Source organism: Antrostomus carolinensis, unplaced genomic scaffold, assembly GCF_000700745.2.
Source record: "Antrostomus carolinensis isolate BGI_N321 unplaced genomic scaffold, ASM70074v2 scaffold49187, whole genome shotgun sequence".
NCBI classification, from domain to species: Eukaryota; Metazoa; Chordata; class Aves; order Caprimulgiformes; family Caprimulgidae; genus Antrostomus; species Antrostomus carolinensis.
The window spans coordinates 284-12916 of NW_010330420.1; the positions used below are offsets into that span (position 1 = coordinate 284).

The window sequence follows — 12633 nt, forward strand, 5'->3', positions numbered from 1 at the left end:
CAGGGTTGGCCTAGGCACAGTGCTTGGTCTGCTGTGATGTATAGAGTTAAAAAAACCACCATATTTTAAAGAATCAGCTAAATCTGTGCGCTTTGGGTTTCTGAATTGTGTGTGGATTCCTTCACGTGTGTCTCTGTTGCACATGCAAAAGCTTTTCAGAGCTCCATGCAGGGAATGAGGTTTTTGCACCATTTATCAGCTGCTGGGAGTCCTTCAAGTCCTTTAGTACAGCTGTAACACGTAAGGACTCAGTGCAGACTGATTTCAGTCCTGAGGTAGCAAAACTTTGTGTCTTGTCTTTTGCATGAAATCAAGAATATAGCCTAAGGTTTGGCCAGCCTCTGAAAACCTTAGATCTCTGTCTTCATTTGCTTAAGCTGTAACATAATTAGCCATATGATGACTTCTTAAAATACTTCTTGTTTTGCATAGTTTCCCCATGGTAGTATCTTCGATAGCAACTGGAGGAGATACCAGCTGTTGATTTCTTTATTCCATATGTTCTTGTCCTCTCTGGATGAGATCATGGCTAATCTCTAAGGGGTACAGTTGAAATATTCATACACAGTGTCTTGAGAATGATACGCTACCAATTTTAGTTCTGTCTGACTGCTTTAAGTGGTGGTACAGCTTCATAATTGGGAAGGCACTGTGAGACCATCCTCTGTAGTATTTATGTAGAGACAGTGTACTTCCTTGTTTGCTTGGGGGGGGTATAAGGCTGATCTGGAGAACAAATGCAGAATTTCTGAGAGGAAAAAAAAAATATGGGCATGCCCAAAAGTCATCTGTGTTACAGTTTAAAATAGACTATAAAGATTTGAAATTCTCATTGCAACTTTCTTCTTTCTCTCTCCCCCTTCCCCAGGAGAAAAAATCAAGAATGGTTCTAGTGTACAGTCATCAAAAAAAACAAAAGTTTTATTTCTTGCTTCAGCAAATAATGCTGAAGCATTATATGCCAATTATGTGCCAATATGCTTGGCAGAGACTTGGAGGGCCGTTCAGTCTTAGTTTGACCACCTTGTTGGTCATCTACTTCTGCTTTCCTGTGCGAATGTGAAGTAGATATAACTAGGTTTCAGTTAGTTATGTACATCTTTGTGGATTGAACTACAGCCACTTGGTGTCTGAACAAATGCAGTCAGTTTAGTCCTGTGTGTGAATTGCTGTTTTAATAGCTCAACATTGCACCATGTCTTTGCTTAACTTGTAGGGGTGAGCAGAAAGTTGATCAGTGTTCCTACTGCTAGGCAGCAGCATTCAGATCAAACATTCTTCTCGACTTTGTTATTAATGCTGCATTTCAAACTTCAGGACTCTAGAATGTCCTGAAATGTGTTCTTACTCAGTTTTTGAGATTAAATTGGTGAAGTGAGAATAACTGTTTTGTGTGTACCAAATTAATCTAGTTGAAATGGATGCTTTCATTTGAGAACATAAGTGTAATTTAAAAAAAACCCTCCAAATCACACTGAATTATTGAAGTGTTGTCTGCTTTAGTACATCAAACCAGATTAGTGCCTAATTCTTAGGAGAAAATATGAGTTTTTGGACTAATCTTGTTGAGTTTCCCATGGAGCCACTAACATGTTTTGAGGCTTCTTGTAAGAAATGTTTGTGCAAGGTCAAGGGATGGTCTCTCCTAGTTTCTTGTGCTTGGTGCTGGTCAAAAGTTCATGCCTAAGAAAGCTGTTGTAAGGTGAGAGCAAACATTTAATGTGCATAATGGTTTCTGGAGCCATATTATGGGTAAACTTGTAATATCCGCTCTGTCTGGTGGCAGAGTTGTGTAGCTAACGTGTGAAGAACTGCTGCCTCATGAACCTGCTAGTGCTCTCCTCATTTGCTAAGAGAACTATGGCTCATAGGAAGAGGCAGCAAATAGAAGCCCCTATTCCCCTTTGCCAGCCTGGGGGATGCTTTAGGCTTTTTGTTATATCCCCTCTTGTTTCTTTTCACCTTACTTTGCTGTTATTCCTCCTACTTCTGAATCATCCTTGTTGCTGCTGTTTGTGCAGTAAGTTATAGTGGGTATAAAGCAATATGTAGTTTTTGGCATAATATCTGAAATCCTGAAGCAGATGGAATAAATAAATTAAAATTTTTTTTTAAGTGTAGTTTAAAAATGATCAGTCTCTTAAAGTAAATCAATGATTGGAAACTTTGCAGTGACAGAAGCCAAAGTTGTGTTTGCCAACAGTAAAGTTTTAAGTATTTGTTAGTATTTTAATGTAGTAGTAATAATGGTAATTACGCTCTGTACTTTGTAATAAACATTGTATTTTGTAAGACCTGTCATTGTTTGCTACTGACCTGATTTCAATTATTTGCTAGGTGGACAACTGTCTTTTGTTATTGTTATTTCTTGGGTCTCTAATACATAATGGCTTTGTAACTTCATGGGAGCACAAATGTTTTTCTCCAATATATAATGTGGAGCTGCAAGTAAATACCACATTTTAAATGGGGTGTACACTGTGTAGTAACTTACCTAATTCTTGTTATTCCAGAGTTTTCTTGAAGGCTTTTTCCGTCCTGTTTGTGAGATTGATGTTATTCTTAATGATGCTGAAACGCGAAAACCAGCAGAAATCAAAACAGAAGATGGTAAAGTAGAAAAGCACTTTCTCTTCTATGATGGAGAATCTGTTTCAGGAAAGGTAATTTTTTTGTGACTGTTAATTACAGTACTGATTCTGGCATGCAAGTGCATATAGGAATGTACATGAAAAACTGATACAAGCAAGAGCTGCAATTTCAGCTTGTGTTACTCGAAGAGGAAACAGTGTTTTCCTGTATATGGTCTTTTTAATCATAGTCATTCAGGCAACTAATAAAACTGTATGTTTTGAGTAGTAGCTGTTTGTGTTTCTGGTCATCTTGTATTTCTGAATAAGCTTTTTGTGGAATTGCTTTTTGTTGCTTCTGACAAGAAGACTATTCCAAACTGGATCCCCCTGCTTCCCCTTGAACTCTAAAATCCACAACCAAACATGTGTAAGAGTAATTTTTGGCTGGTGCAGCTAACTTGCTTTGCATACCCTGAAGCCAGACCTTGTGTTTTGTACCCTGAAGTGGTTTCTGGAATTGCATCAGAAGAGCAACATAGGAAGGTTCAGCTGGCTGCTGAGTCAACAAGAGTTTTTCTTTCTGGAAAAAGAGGGGGTAAAAAAAAAAGTTGAGATTGCCAGAGGGATTTCTCTACTTTCAGTTTTGCACCTAGAAACTCCTTGCTATCAGTCTGGTTTTACTGGAGCCATTTTCACTCTGAATATTTCTGTGATTCACTTCTCCTCCAGAAAACTTGAGTGAGGCATTGGGTTGTGAAATTAACTTCTAAATACCTATGTCTATCTTGACTGACCTGTTGTCACTGGGCATCTTCCTGCTCTTAAGATACCTTTCCATGCCAAGATCTTGGTTCTCTAGAAAGATCCTTTCCAGGATGTGACACTCACAAAATGGGCCTCAAACTCAGGAAACTGAGGGAATGAGCTTTCATGTGTTCACTGCCCTGAGCGTTTCTTGCTTTTATCAGTGACGCGCGTGGTGCTCGATGAGTTTTGGCTAACACAAGTACAGTGGGACGAGGAGATCTGGAAGACCAATAATTTATTGGACAACTTCCTTTTACCTCTCTCCTCCTTTCCATCACCAAACAGATTATTCAAGTGGTTTACTTCCTACTTAGATGTTGACGGTGTACTGGATTTTTAAGGTACAAGAATTTCTCTGGTCTTCACTACCTTATGAGAAAACATTATATATGCTTAATATTTATGTGTTTCCATAGAAAGTAACCTTATGGAGTCTTTTCTTGTGAGGTGAGGTCTGTTTGTGAGAATCAAATTCACAAATGAAGATCTGGAGAGTAGGTTTCATTACCTGTTATTTTTCATTGACTAACAGCAGTACTTAGCTATCTGCTGAGGAAGGGACTTAGTAAGTTCACTTGTCTTGAAAGGAATACACCTTATGGCAGTTTTCTTTTGGACTTCCAAATGTGACTATAAGAAGATGCTTTGAAGCTCTCTGCCTTCAAAGATGGCAAGAGGGTCACGACTGGCTTATGTCAACTCTGCTTAAGATCTGGCTTGAATTCTTAACTTTGGGACTTAAAAGTTTCAAGCTTAGTTATTAAATTCGGTCTTGTGGATGATTAGATTTTTCTTAAATGCTTTAGTGATGCCTTAGTAATGTTTAATTTCATAATTAGCTGTTGATTTGGTTGCCTTCAAGCTCAGGTAGTGCTGTTCAGAAGAGATCTCAGTTTTCACAGGCATGTAGTAATGTTTTCCTATTTACTGAGATCATCTATTAGAGTGAAAATGGTGAAAAAATTTAACTGTGGTTTTTTTTTGTTTGGTTTTTTTTTATTCCTTGGTAGGTGAACATCTCCTTTAAGCAGCTTGGGAAGAGACTAGAGCACCAAGGAATTAGAATTGAATTTGTAGGACAAATTGGTGAGTTTAAGCTATAAAACGGATGTCGGGTGCATGTGGGTTATGGAACTTGGCACTTGTGACTATTAGTAGTTTATCTTAAACATTGCAACCTGATCAGGTTAGTGGATGACAAGTGCCAAAGGAAGATTATATCCTCCTTATTTTAACACAAGTGATGTACTAATTTGTGCTAGTCAGAAAGTCATTGGGAGGGAAGATATGTACATGTTAGGGAGAACTGGGATGGTGAGTATTCTGTCTGTCTGAGGCTGGTTAAAGGTTTGATTAAGAACTACTAGAGATTTCTGGAAACTAAACTTGTGGTATTTGATTCTGGCTCTGAAAGAAGTGATGGGGCAGCATATAGCAAAATACTTCTGAAAAATCTTTGGTGGTTCACTTTCTAAAACCTAGTTTTATACTGTGAGTATAAACCAGTATTGATGCTTCAGAGATTCCCTGTGCTTTTTAGCAAGATACTATGGTATTGACCTTAAAGATGTAATTTTCTTATAACTGGATCGAAGTCTGTTTAGATTTGAACTATGAAGAATCTTGATCACATCTAACTACTTCTTACCAGTCAAGGTAATCTTTCTGTACCCTTAGACTGATGCTAAAATTCCTTCTGTCTGTTAAAGGGCTGTTTACTTTACTGTTCCCCTTAAAAGTAATTTTTCAAGTTTCAGCCTCATACGGTTGACTTTGGAATTTCACAAATTATCTATTCCTAATCAGTCAGTATGCTCTAGTACCCTGTGTCTGAACTGTTATGTGTCTGATATGACTGAGTTCTGACACCTGCTGCTTTATGCTTTGAGATTTTTTGATCAGTGGGGCTGTAAAAGCAAACTTTCAGAATAAAGCAGCAGTGAGATGGGAATGAGGCATTTAGAGTCAGGGGAAAAAAAGAGTTAATGTGTCAGTTTGATTTACTTGTTGTCCTCTAATAGCTGTTCACGCTGTTCTTCATCTACTCTGCTTAAATTTTATTATCTGAATGACTTTAGTTTGATGTCGTGTTTCTTGAATTTTGTGTGTTTCTGGGACTTTACATCATGCTACTGTTTAGAAATCCTCTGAGGTATGCAGAAGTGGTTTAAGCTACTGCTTTTATACTTGTCCATGTTTTCTTACATACTTTCAGTTTTAATATAGTAATACAAAAAGCATCCCAGTAGTGGGGTCTGTCTCTGTGCTACTTAGACACTAGCTCCAGCTGCGTGTCAAAAACGTATTTTAAAACTAACTCTTCAGAGTACAGCTCTTTTGACTGGCACTAAAAGTATTGGATATGCAATAAATAAACTTTGTATTATATAAATGCTTATCATGGGAAACAAAGTACACCTTAGATAATTTGTAGTCATACTAGAAAGCAGTTACTGGATAGTGTCAGTTTCTACCAAATTGGCAATGATAATCTGTGGAGTAGGTGTGTGTAGTTTGTTTTTTCTCTTCTGAAAAGCTTCAGTCTGTGTAAAGCCAGCTACCACTAATGTTCCTAGCTGATATTTTCAGTTATGAATTGTAGAGAAGCGTTTTTTATATATATACTAAAGTGTGTGGGGTTTTTTTTGTGGCAATGATAATTTTTTTCTAACTTTCTAAGTTTTTATCTTGGTGAGAACTGCATGACATAGATCTAGGGATGATTAATAATGACATTGGTCTGGGGACAGGAGATGCCGTTGCTGTTAAACTGGTGTGTCTATGCTTATGTGTTAAGAACTTGTTTCCAAATTACTGACTTAGATCAGTGGTCATAATAAGCCATTTGATTGTAGACTAGTAATAATAAACCATTTGATAGGTGGTGGTAATCTGTGGGAGACCAGTTGGGATCACAGGTCTGTCCTAAATGAGCTAGTTTTGATGTTGCTTAGATTTTGTCCCTTCAGCAATAACTGTTGGAAGCCAAAATTGAGCAATGCTAATTACAGAGAATGCAAGGCAAGAAGTACTTATTAAAGCTAGCTAAACTGTCACTGAAAAAGATGCCATGCTAGTGAAGCTTCAAATATGTGTTCTGTTCATTGCAGTTAGCTCTTTAGGAATGCTTACTGTAGGTTGCTGAAACTGAAGGTAATTTTGAAAAGCTGTTCAAATATGTGTAAGTTAAATTAGCTTAATTGCTTCTGTTGTTCTCTCCCACCTGCTTCTGCCAATTGAGTTTTGTTTGCTAAAAATAAACACTGAAACATGTTTTCCTTTAACTTCCTCAATTTTAGAACTCTTCAATGACAAAAGCAATACCCATGAATTTGTAAATTTAGTGAAAGAACTGGCCTTACCTGGAGAACTGACCCAAACCAGAAGCTATGACTTTGAATTCATGCAGGTTGAGAAGCCATACGAGTCCTACATTGGTGCCAATGTCAGACTGAGGTTTGTAACTATTAAGCCTTTTCTCCCCTCCTCCCCTGCAGCAAATTCATAATTTAGTAGTTATGCTGCCTACTGCTCTTACTTCCTTCTTTTGGATTTCAAATCAGACGTGTAAGAGCCAGTAGCTGATTAGAGTTGTTGAGATTGTTTTATAATGCAGCCTTTTCTGCTTCATTTGGAATAGCTCAGTGTTGTTCCTATAGATAAAAATCTTTCAGTTCAATCAAGTGAAGACGGTCCATGTCTTTCCTTTAAAAAAACACCAGAAACAAACTACCAAACCAAAAAACACAACCAACCAAACACCCCCACATTTCTGCCTGTAAGTGTTTTGTCTTGTGTTTTGATGTCATAATCTTTTCTGCTTAGTCTTAAGAGAATGTACTCTTGTCGTTCAAAGAATACTTGTACTTCAGAACATAAGGGCTGTTACTTAGGCAATTCTGAGTAATTACGGCTAACTTTGTGGCTTTCTTCCTAGGTATTTTCTAAAAGTGACAATAGTGAGACGGCTGTCAGACTTGGTGAAAGAATATGATCTGATTGTTCACCAGCTTGCTACGTACCCAGATGTAAACAACTCTATTAAAATGGAAGTAGGCATTGAAGACTGTCTTCATATAGAGTTTGAATACAATAAGTCAAAGTAAGTGTCACTTAGAACAAAACACATTCAAGTAAATATCTCAGGATAAAAAGGTAGAGTATGTAATACTTGATGAACAACCTGGCAGCTGGAGACTTAAAATGTACAGCAACGTTTTCAGTGATTATTGCCAAGCTGTTTGGTTACTAATTACACAATGGCCTTTTTTGAGGAATTTTTGTCTGTTCTGCTGTTGGTACTAATAGGAAGGTCACTAGCAAATATTTAAGACTTGATTTCCGCATTTATGTTTTTTCAATATAACTGTAGTACTTCCTTTATTAATACTGCAGTGATGGAAAGGTGCTAATTGCACTGGTTTGGCTGAGAAGCTTAGCTCAGTGGGGATGTAAGCTCAAAGTAATTAACAGGCAGATAAGTTAGCTACCTGTATAACTTGTACATAAGAAGGTGTAGAAGTTGTATTTATTCTTTAGTGAAACTCCCTGTTCTGTTCTTTTTAAAGGTATCACTTAAAGGATGTGATTGTTGGAAAAATTTATTTCCTCCTGGTGAGAATAAAAATTCAGCACATGGAGTTGCAGCTGATCAAAAAGGAGATTACCGGAATTGGTAAGAGAAACAAAGTCCAAAAGAAATGACAACTTGTGTGCTGGTTGAGCCTTGTGCAAACCTAGAGAGTTAAGTCAATAGTTGCAGCTTTGGCTAAGTCAGTGCTCCCTGTGCTTCTTTCTCACTGGAGTTTGACTACTGTATGCATTTTGTGCTTTGGTAATCATACTTAGTAGTCGACATGGTCAATCTGTAGCATTGTTCTGGGATTGTGACTATTGGGCTAGCTTCACAAATGTGAACCATTGTAAATGGGTCTTGGACATAAATATGCAGCAGCTTAATCAGCCTTGATATATAATGAACAAGAGAAAAGGTGTAAAATGTATCCTGAAGACAGCCTCACCCCCCTGCCTCTGCAGAGATTATCTGGTAAAGTGGGTTTGGTAAAGATTACCACGAATCTCTCATCTTCTAGAAGTGTGTCATTTTCAGTCAGCCTAAAACTGATACCATGGAAATACCAAGAGGCTTTCAAGCAGAAACAGCTTGATTTTTGCAGATCAGGCTTGTACACCCTGGAACTAGGAAGAGAGTAAGAGGCTGTGGCTCATTACTTCATTCCCCAGTGGCTGGGGCCCTAGTGAGCTGCTTGCATGGAGAATGAGAAAGCCTCCATAGCAATAGAGGAAGGGCAGAAAGCTCTACTTTATTGTTGGCTTTTGTGGATAAATTAGGTACTCTTGTTTCTTCACCTGAGGCTCTGGAAAAAGGTGGCTCTTGTGCTGGGTGATAACCCTTCAGTTTCTAGTCTGATCATGGCTTAGCAGCATCAGTCACTAGCATTGCCCACCAAATGGAACTGTTCCGTAAGTCCCACCCTGCATGCTTGTCCCTTATTTAAAGCCTACGTACCCAGGGCTCCTTTGAAGCTCTGGCTACTGCCTCTTATATGCAAGACAAAAGTAGAAAATGCAGTGTTGTGTAATTGAAATGCTGCAGAGTAGAAACTGATGTGGTACAGCTTTGTAAATCTTTTGTAAACTGAAGCATGTATTCTCACAGTGAAAACTTGTTTCACCAGGACCCAGTACCACAACAGAGACTGAAACCATTGCAAAGTATGAAATAATGGATGGTGCACCAGTTAAAGGTAACTAACTGTGCTTGTTTTGAAGGGTAGGCATTTTGAGTTAAAACTGTATTTAAAAAAAATCTGGAGGAGAAGAGATGACTTGTATAAATTTTTCTTGGAGAAACCACACTTCTCCTTATGTTGCTGAAATGATAGTGGGATTTTCCTGTTCAAAGCAGACATTTTTATTGACTCAGGGCACTTCACTTGGGATTCTAGTAATTCTTATCCTTATTTGCCATTGGAAATTCTATTACTGATCCTTTTATTGCCTTGGTTGAGACCTAACTCCATGATGTGGACCAGCTCTAGAGAGTTCAAGACAGTGAACCTCTTGTGTTGCCTGGCTACCACAGTTCCATGGAGAAATTGCTCTCACTTTTGATTTCACACTTGCCTATGTGGGCAGTGTTATGTTGTGGTGTTTTGGGGTTTTTTTCTGTAGCCAAGGAAGGGGCACAGTGCTTGGGAAACTGCCTATATTTTTTATATCTTCTGAAACTCCATTAATGACGTCCAGTTTTAAGGAACTAATTGAAACTTTCTGGGTTTTTTAAGGTGAATCGATTCCTATAAGGCTGTTCTTAGCCGGCTATGATCCAACCCCAACAATGAGGGATGTGAACAAAAAATTTTCAGTGAGGTACTTCTTAAATCTAGTGCTTGTGGATGAAGAAGACAGACGATACTTCAAACAGCAGGTATGGTCTATAGGAATCTCTTTGCAGAATTATCTGGGCTCTTGTACATGCTGCTTTGAAAGTTCAGCACTTTAGAAGTCGCCTGTGTTTCATGTATGGCATAAGCATTTCTGCTGGCGAGTGTATTGGAAGCTGTATAGAAAATACTAGCTTGGAAAAGGAGCAAGGGGGGGGTGATGGATACTATTTCAGCAAGGATAGGATGCTCAGTGCTGTAGGACAAGCTTGCATTGTGAATATCCAGACAAAACACTGTGGGTAAAATGAGCTACAGGTGCATTTGTTTGCTTTCTTAAACTGCTGCAGACAATTTCTCCTCCCAGCATTAGCCCATGTTCAAAACAGCAAAATTGTAGCAAGAGCTAAGATATTTGACTGAAAATGTAACGAAAGTTGAGGCAGTGCTGAAGAAAGGAGTGGCAGAGAAGGTCACTGAAATGAAGCTGTGTGGATTAGATCAGAATCTTCCTTTTAAAGAATAGACAAGACACTATAATTAAACATGGAAAACAAGGTAACTGGAACGTACAGTGGCTATGATGGGCTTTGGATTTTGATAAAAGGAGGAAGAAAAACTTCTTGAAGTCTTTAATACTATCAAAATTGGGAGCAGAATTGTTAAGGAAGAGGTGACTGCTCAAGATTGATAAAGATAAGTGTTCAGGCAGTAACTAAATATGTAAACTTAATTGTTGCCTTCCTGTTACTTTCCATAAGTTACTTTTCTGTACATTAATAGGGATGCAGAGCTTTGTGTGTGTGTGTGTGTGGTTTTTGGTTGTTGTTTTTTTTATTTTCCCAAAGTCTTTTCCTATCAGGAACTTAAGATACTTGATGCTGCTGGCTTAGTGGTAGGTGGTGGTTTCAAAAGTGTTTGCTTCCTCAAATAGGAAATAATTTTGTGGAGAAAAGCTCCTGAGAAGCTAAGGAAACAACGAACAAACTTTCACCAGCGGTTTGAATCTCCAGAATCACAAGCATCTGCTGAGCAACCTGAAATGTGAACTGGTATAAGGTGAAAAACTTTGCGAGGCTTCAGCAGGTTACAGATGGCAGCAGCCTGTGGGAAAAGAAGGCCAAAATTCCCATTACAACTGTCTTCCTTCATCTTGCAGAGCTGCATTTACCATACTACTAAAGCGTTCTTCAGTTAAACATTCAAGTATGTATATACATTTAAAATAAAGTGCTTTCTCAAACACTGGAACTTTCTTAAGCTACTATTTTATACTGCACATTTACTTTTATTTGATAATGTTATATGCACTTGGATATGCATAAGCTTAAATCTAGTTATTTCCATGCATGGTAGGCTGGTATATTTGATTTTTGCTGATCACATATGCAGTGTAGACGAAAGCATTTCCCTTCTCTCATGTTGTTTATTGCATGTTTTTTTCCAATGTTGCTTATTTGTTTTGTTTTGAAACTACAGTAAGACACAATTGACTAAATCACACTAAAAATCAAAGTTTACGGTGGATTTGTCCTAAGACTTTCTAATTGTTATGTTAGACAGGGTTTAACTTGAAACTGCATGTATATGTACTATGACTATGATGACTGTGGAGCCTTCAGACACCTTACAAGCTTTCTAAGCAACTTTTAATCTGTCAGTAGCAAAGAATGTTAGGAAGCATCTTTGCCCTCCCTCCCTCAATTCTCTCTCTACCATACTTCTCTCAGCCTTTCATGTGAGTCACTCCTGACTTTGAGGGGGTTTGTTTTCCAATAACTAGTGACTGTAGAGATGTTGATATGATTTCACATTCAGGTGATGAGTGGGTGAAGTATTTGAGCATAATTATTTCTTATTGATAAAATAAATGCTGGTAACATTGATTATTTTCCAAATACATGAAACTGGTTCCTCCTGGCTTCCTGCTCCCACTGTCTTCACAGTCTGTCTCCTCACGGTCCTGACAAAAGAGGCAAAACATCGTCAAAGGACATTCTGCCCTTTGCTGCCTAGTCCATCTAGGCCTCTTGTGAGGGCAAACAAGCTTTTTGTGGTCTTCTGGAAGGGTATTTTGAAGCCAGGCATGCCTCAAAGCTGTTAGAAGCTTGTCTGGCACAACAGATCATTTGTCTTAATCATCTCATATGCATTTAGTGTTTGAAGAAATAGCCTAAAGGAGTTAGCCTTCATCCATTCACAACTGCGCGTCTCGTCTGTTCTCAGGCGGGCTCGGGCGTACAACGCAGCCTGCTGTGGGGAAGGCTACTTGCGCTTGTAGTTCACTTGGCCGTTAAACCAAGGCTGCTCAACTCCGGTGCAAGTGTCATTGGTAACCTTACTTTATGAGTAAGTAAATAATCGAATTACATTTCTGTAAGAACTGTTTTATTACTGTGGCACTTTGATAAAGCAAAGACTCTGTGTACTTTATGCTAGGGTACTTCTAACGCAGATATCTTTGAATGAGAGCAAATTTAACTCCCTCATGTAAGTGCCTGTTCAGAAATTTAAAGTAAAAAGCCAAATATTTTCATGGTCACTTGCATGTGGTAATCGGGAAATGAGATTTTGAAAAACTTGATTGTATTTAACCAGCCTCAGATTGTGCAACCATGTATAATAAACGGGAAACAGCCTGAGCTGCTCTTTGAACTATTAAAACTGCGGTATTCTCACTAACACCTGCCTCGTCTCCTCATTGCCCCGGGCGCGCCTGTAACGGCGCAGGGACTGACCGGCCGGGCCGCGGCGCGGCGCGGCCTCTGACGCCGCTTCCGCTCCCTAGCGCCGCGACCGCTTCCGGGCCTGCGGGAGGGCGGTGCTGCGCATGCGCGGCAGAGGGC

At 38.8% G+C, this 12633-nt stretch overlaps 1 protein-coding gene across 1 annotated transcript in view; it reads left to right on the forward strand.

Annotated features, from left to right (window-relative positions):
* VPS26A (VPS26 retromer complex component A) overlaps window positions 1–11038 on the forward strand; it is an 11235-nt gene extending 197 nt beyond the window's left edge. The window contains exons 2-9 of the mRNA XM_010172905.1: window positions 2514–2663; window positions 4391–4466; window positions 6680–6836; window positions 7318–7482; window positions 7949–8055; window positions 9080–9148; window positions 9689–9831; window positions 10722–11038. Coding sequence (XP_010171207.1) covers window positions 2514–2663; window positions 4391–4466; window positions 6680–6836; window positions 7318–7482; window positions 7949–8055; window positions 9080–9148; window positions 9689–9831; window positions 10722–10835 — 981 coding nt within the window. The 3' untranslated portion in view covers window positions 10836–11038. The remainder of the gene's footprint in view (window positions 1–2513; window positions 2664–4390; window positions 4467–6679; window positions 6837–7317; window positions 7483–7948; window positions 8056–9079; window positions 9149–9688; window positions 9832–10721) is intronic.
* The last annotated feature ends 1595 nt before the right edge of the window (window positions 11039–12633 follow it).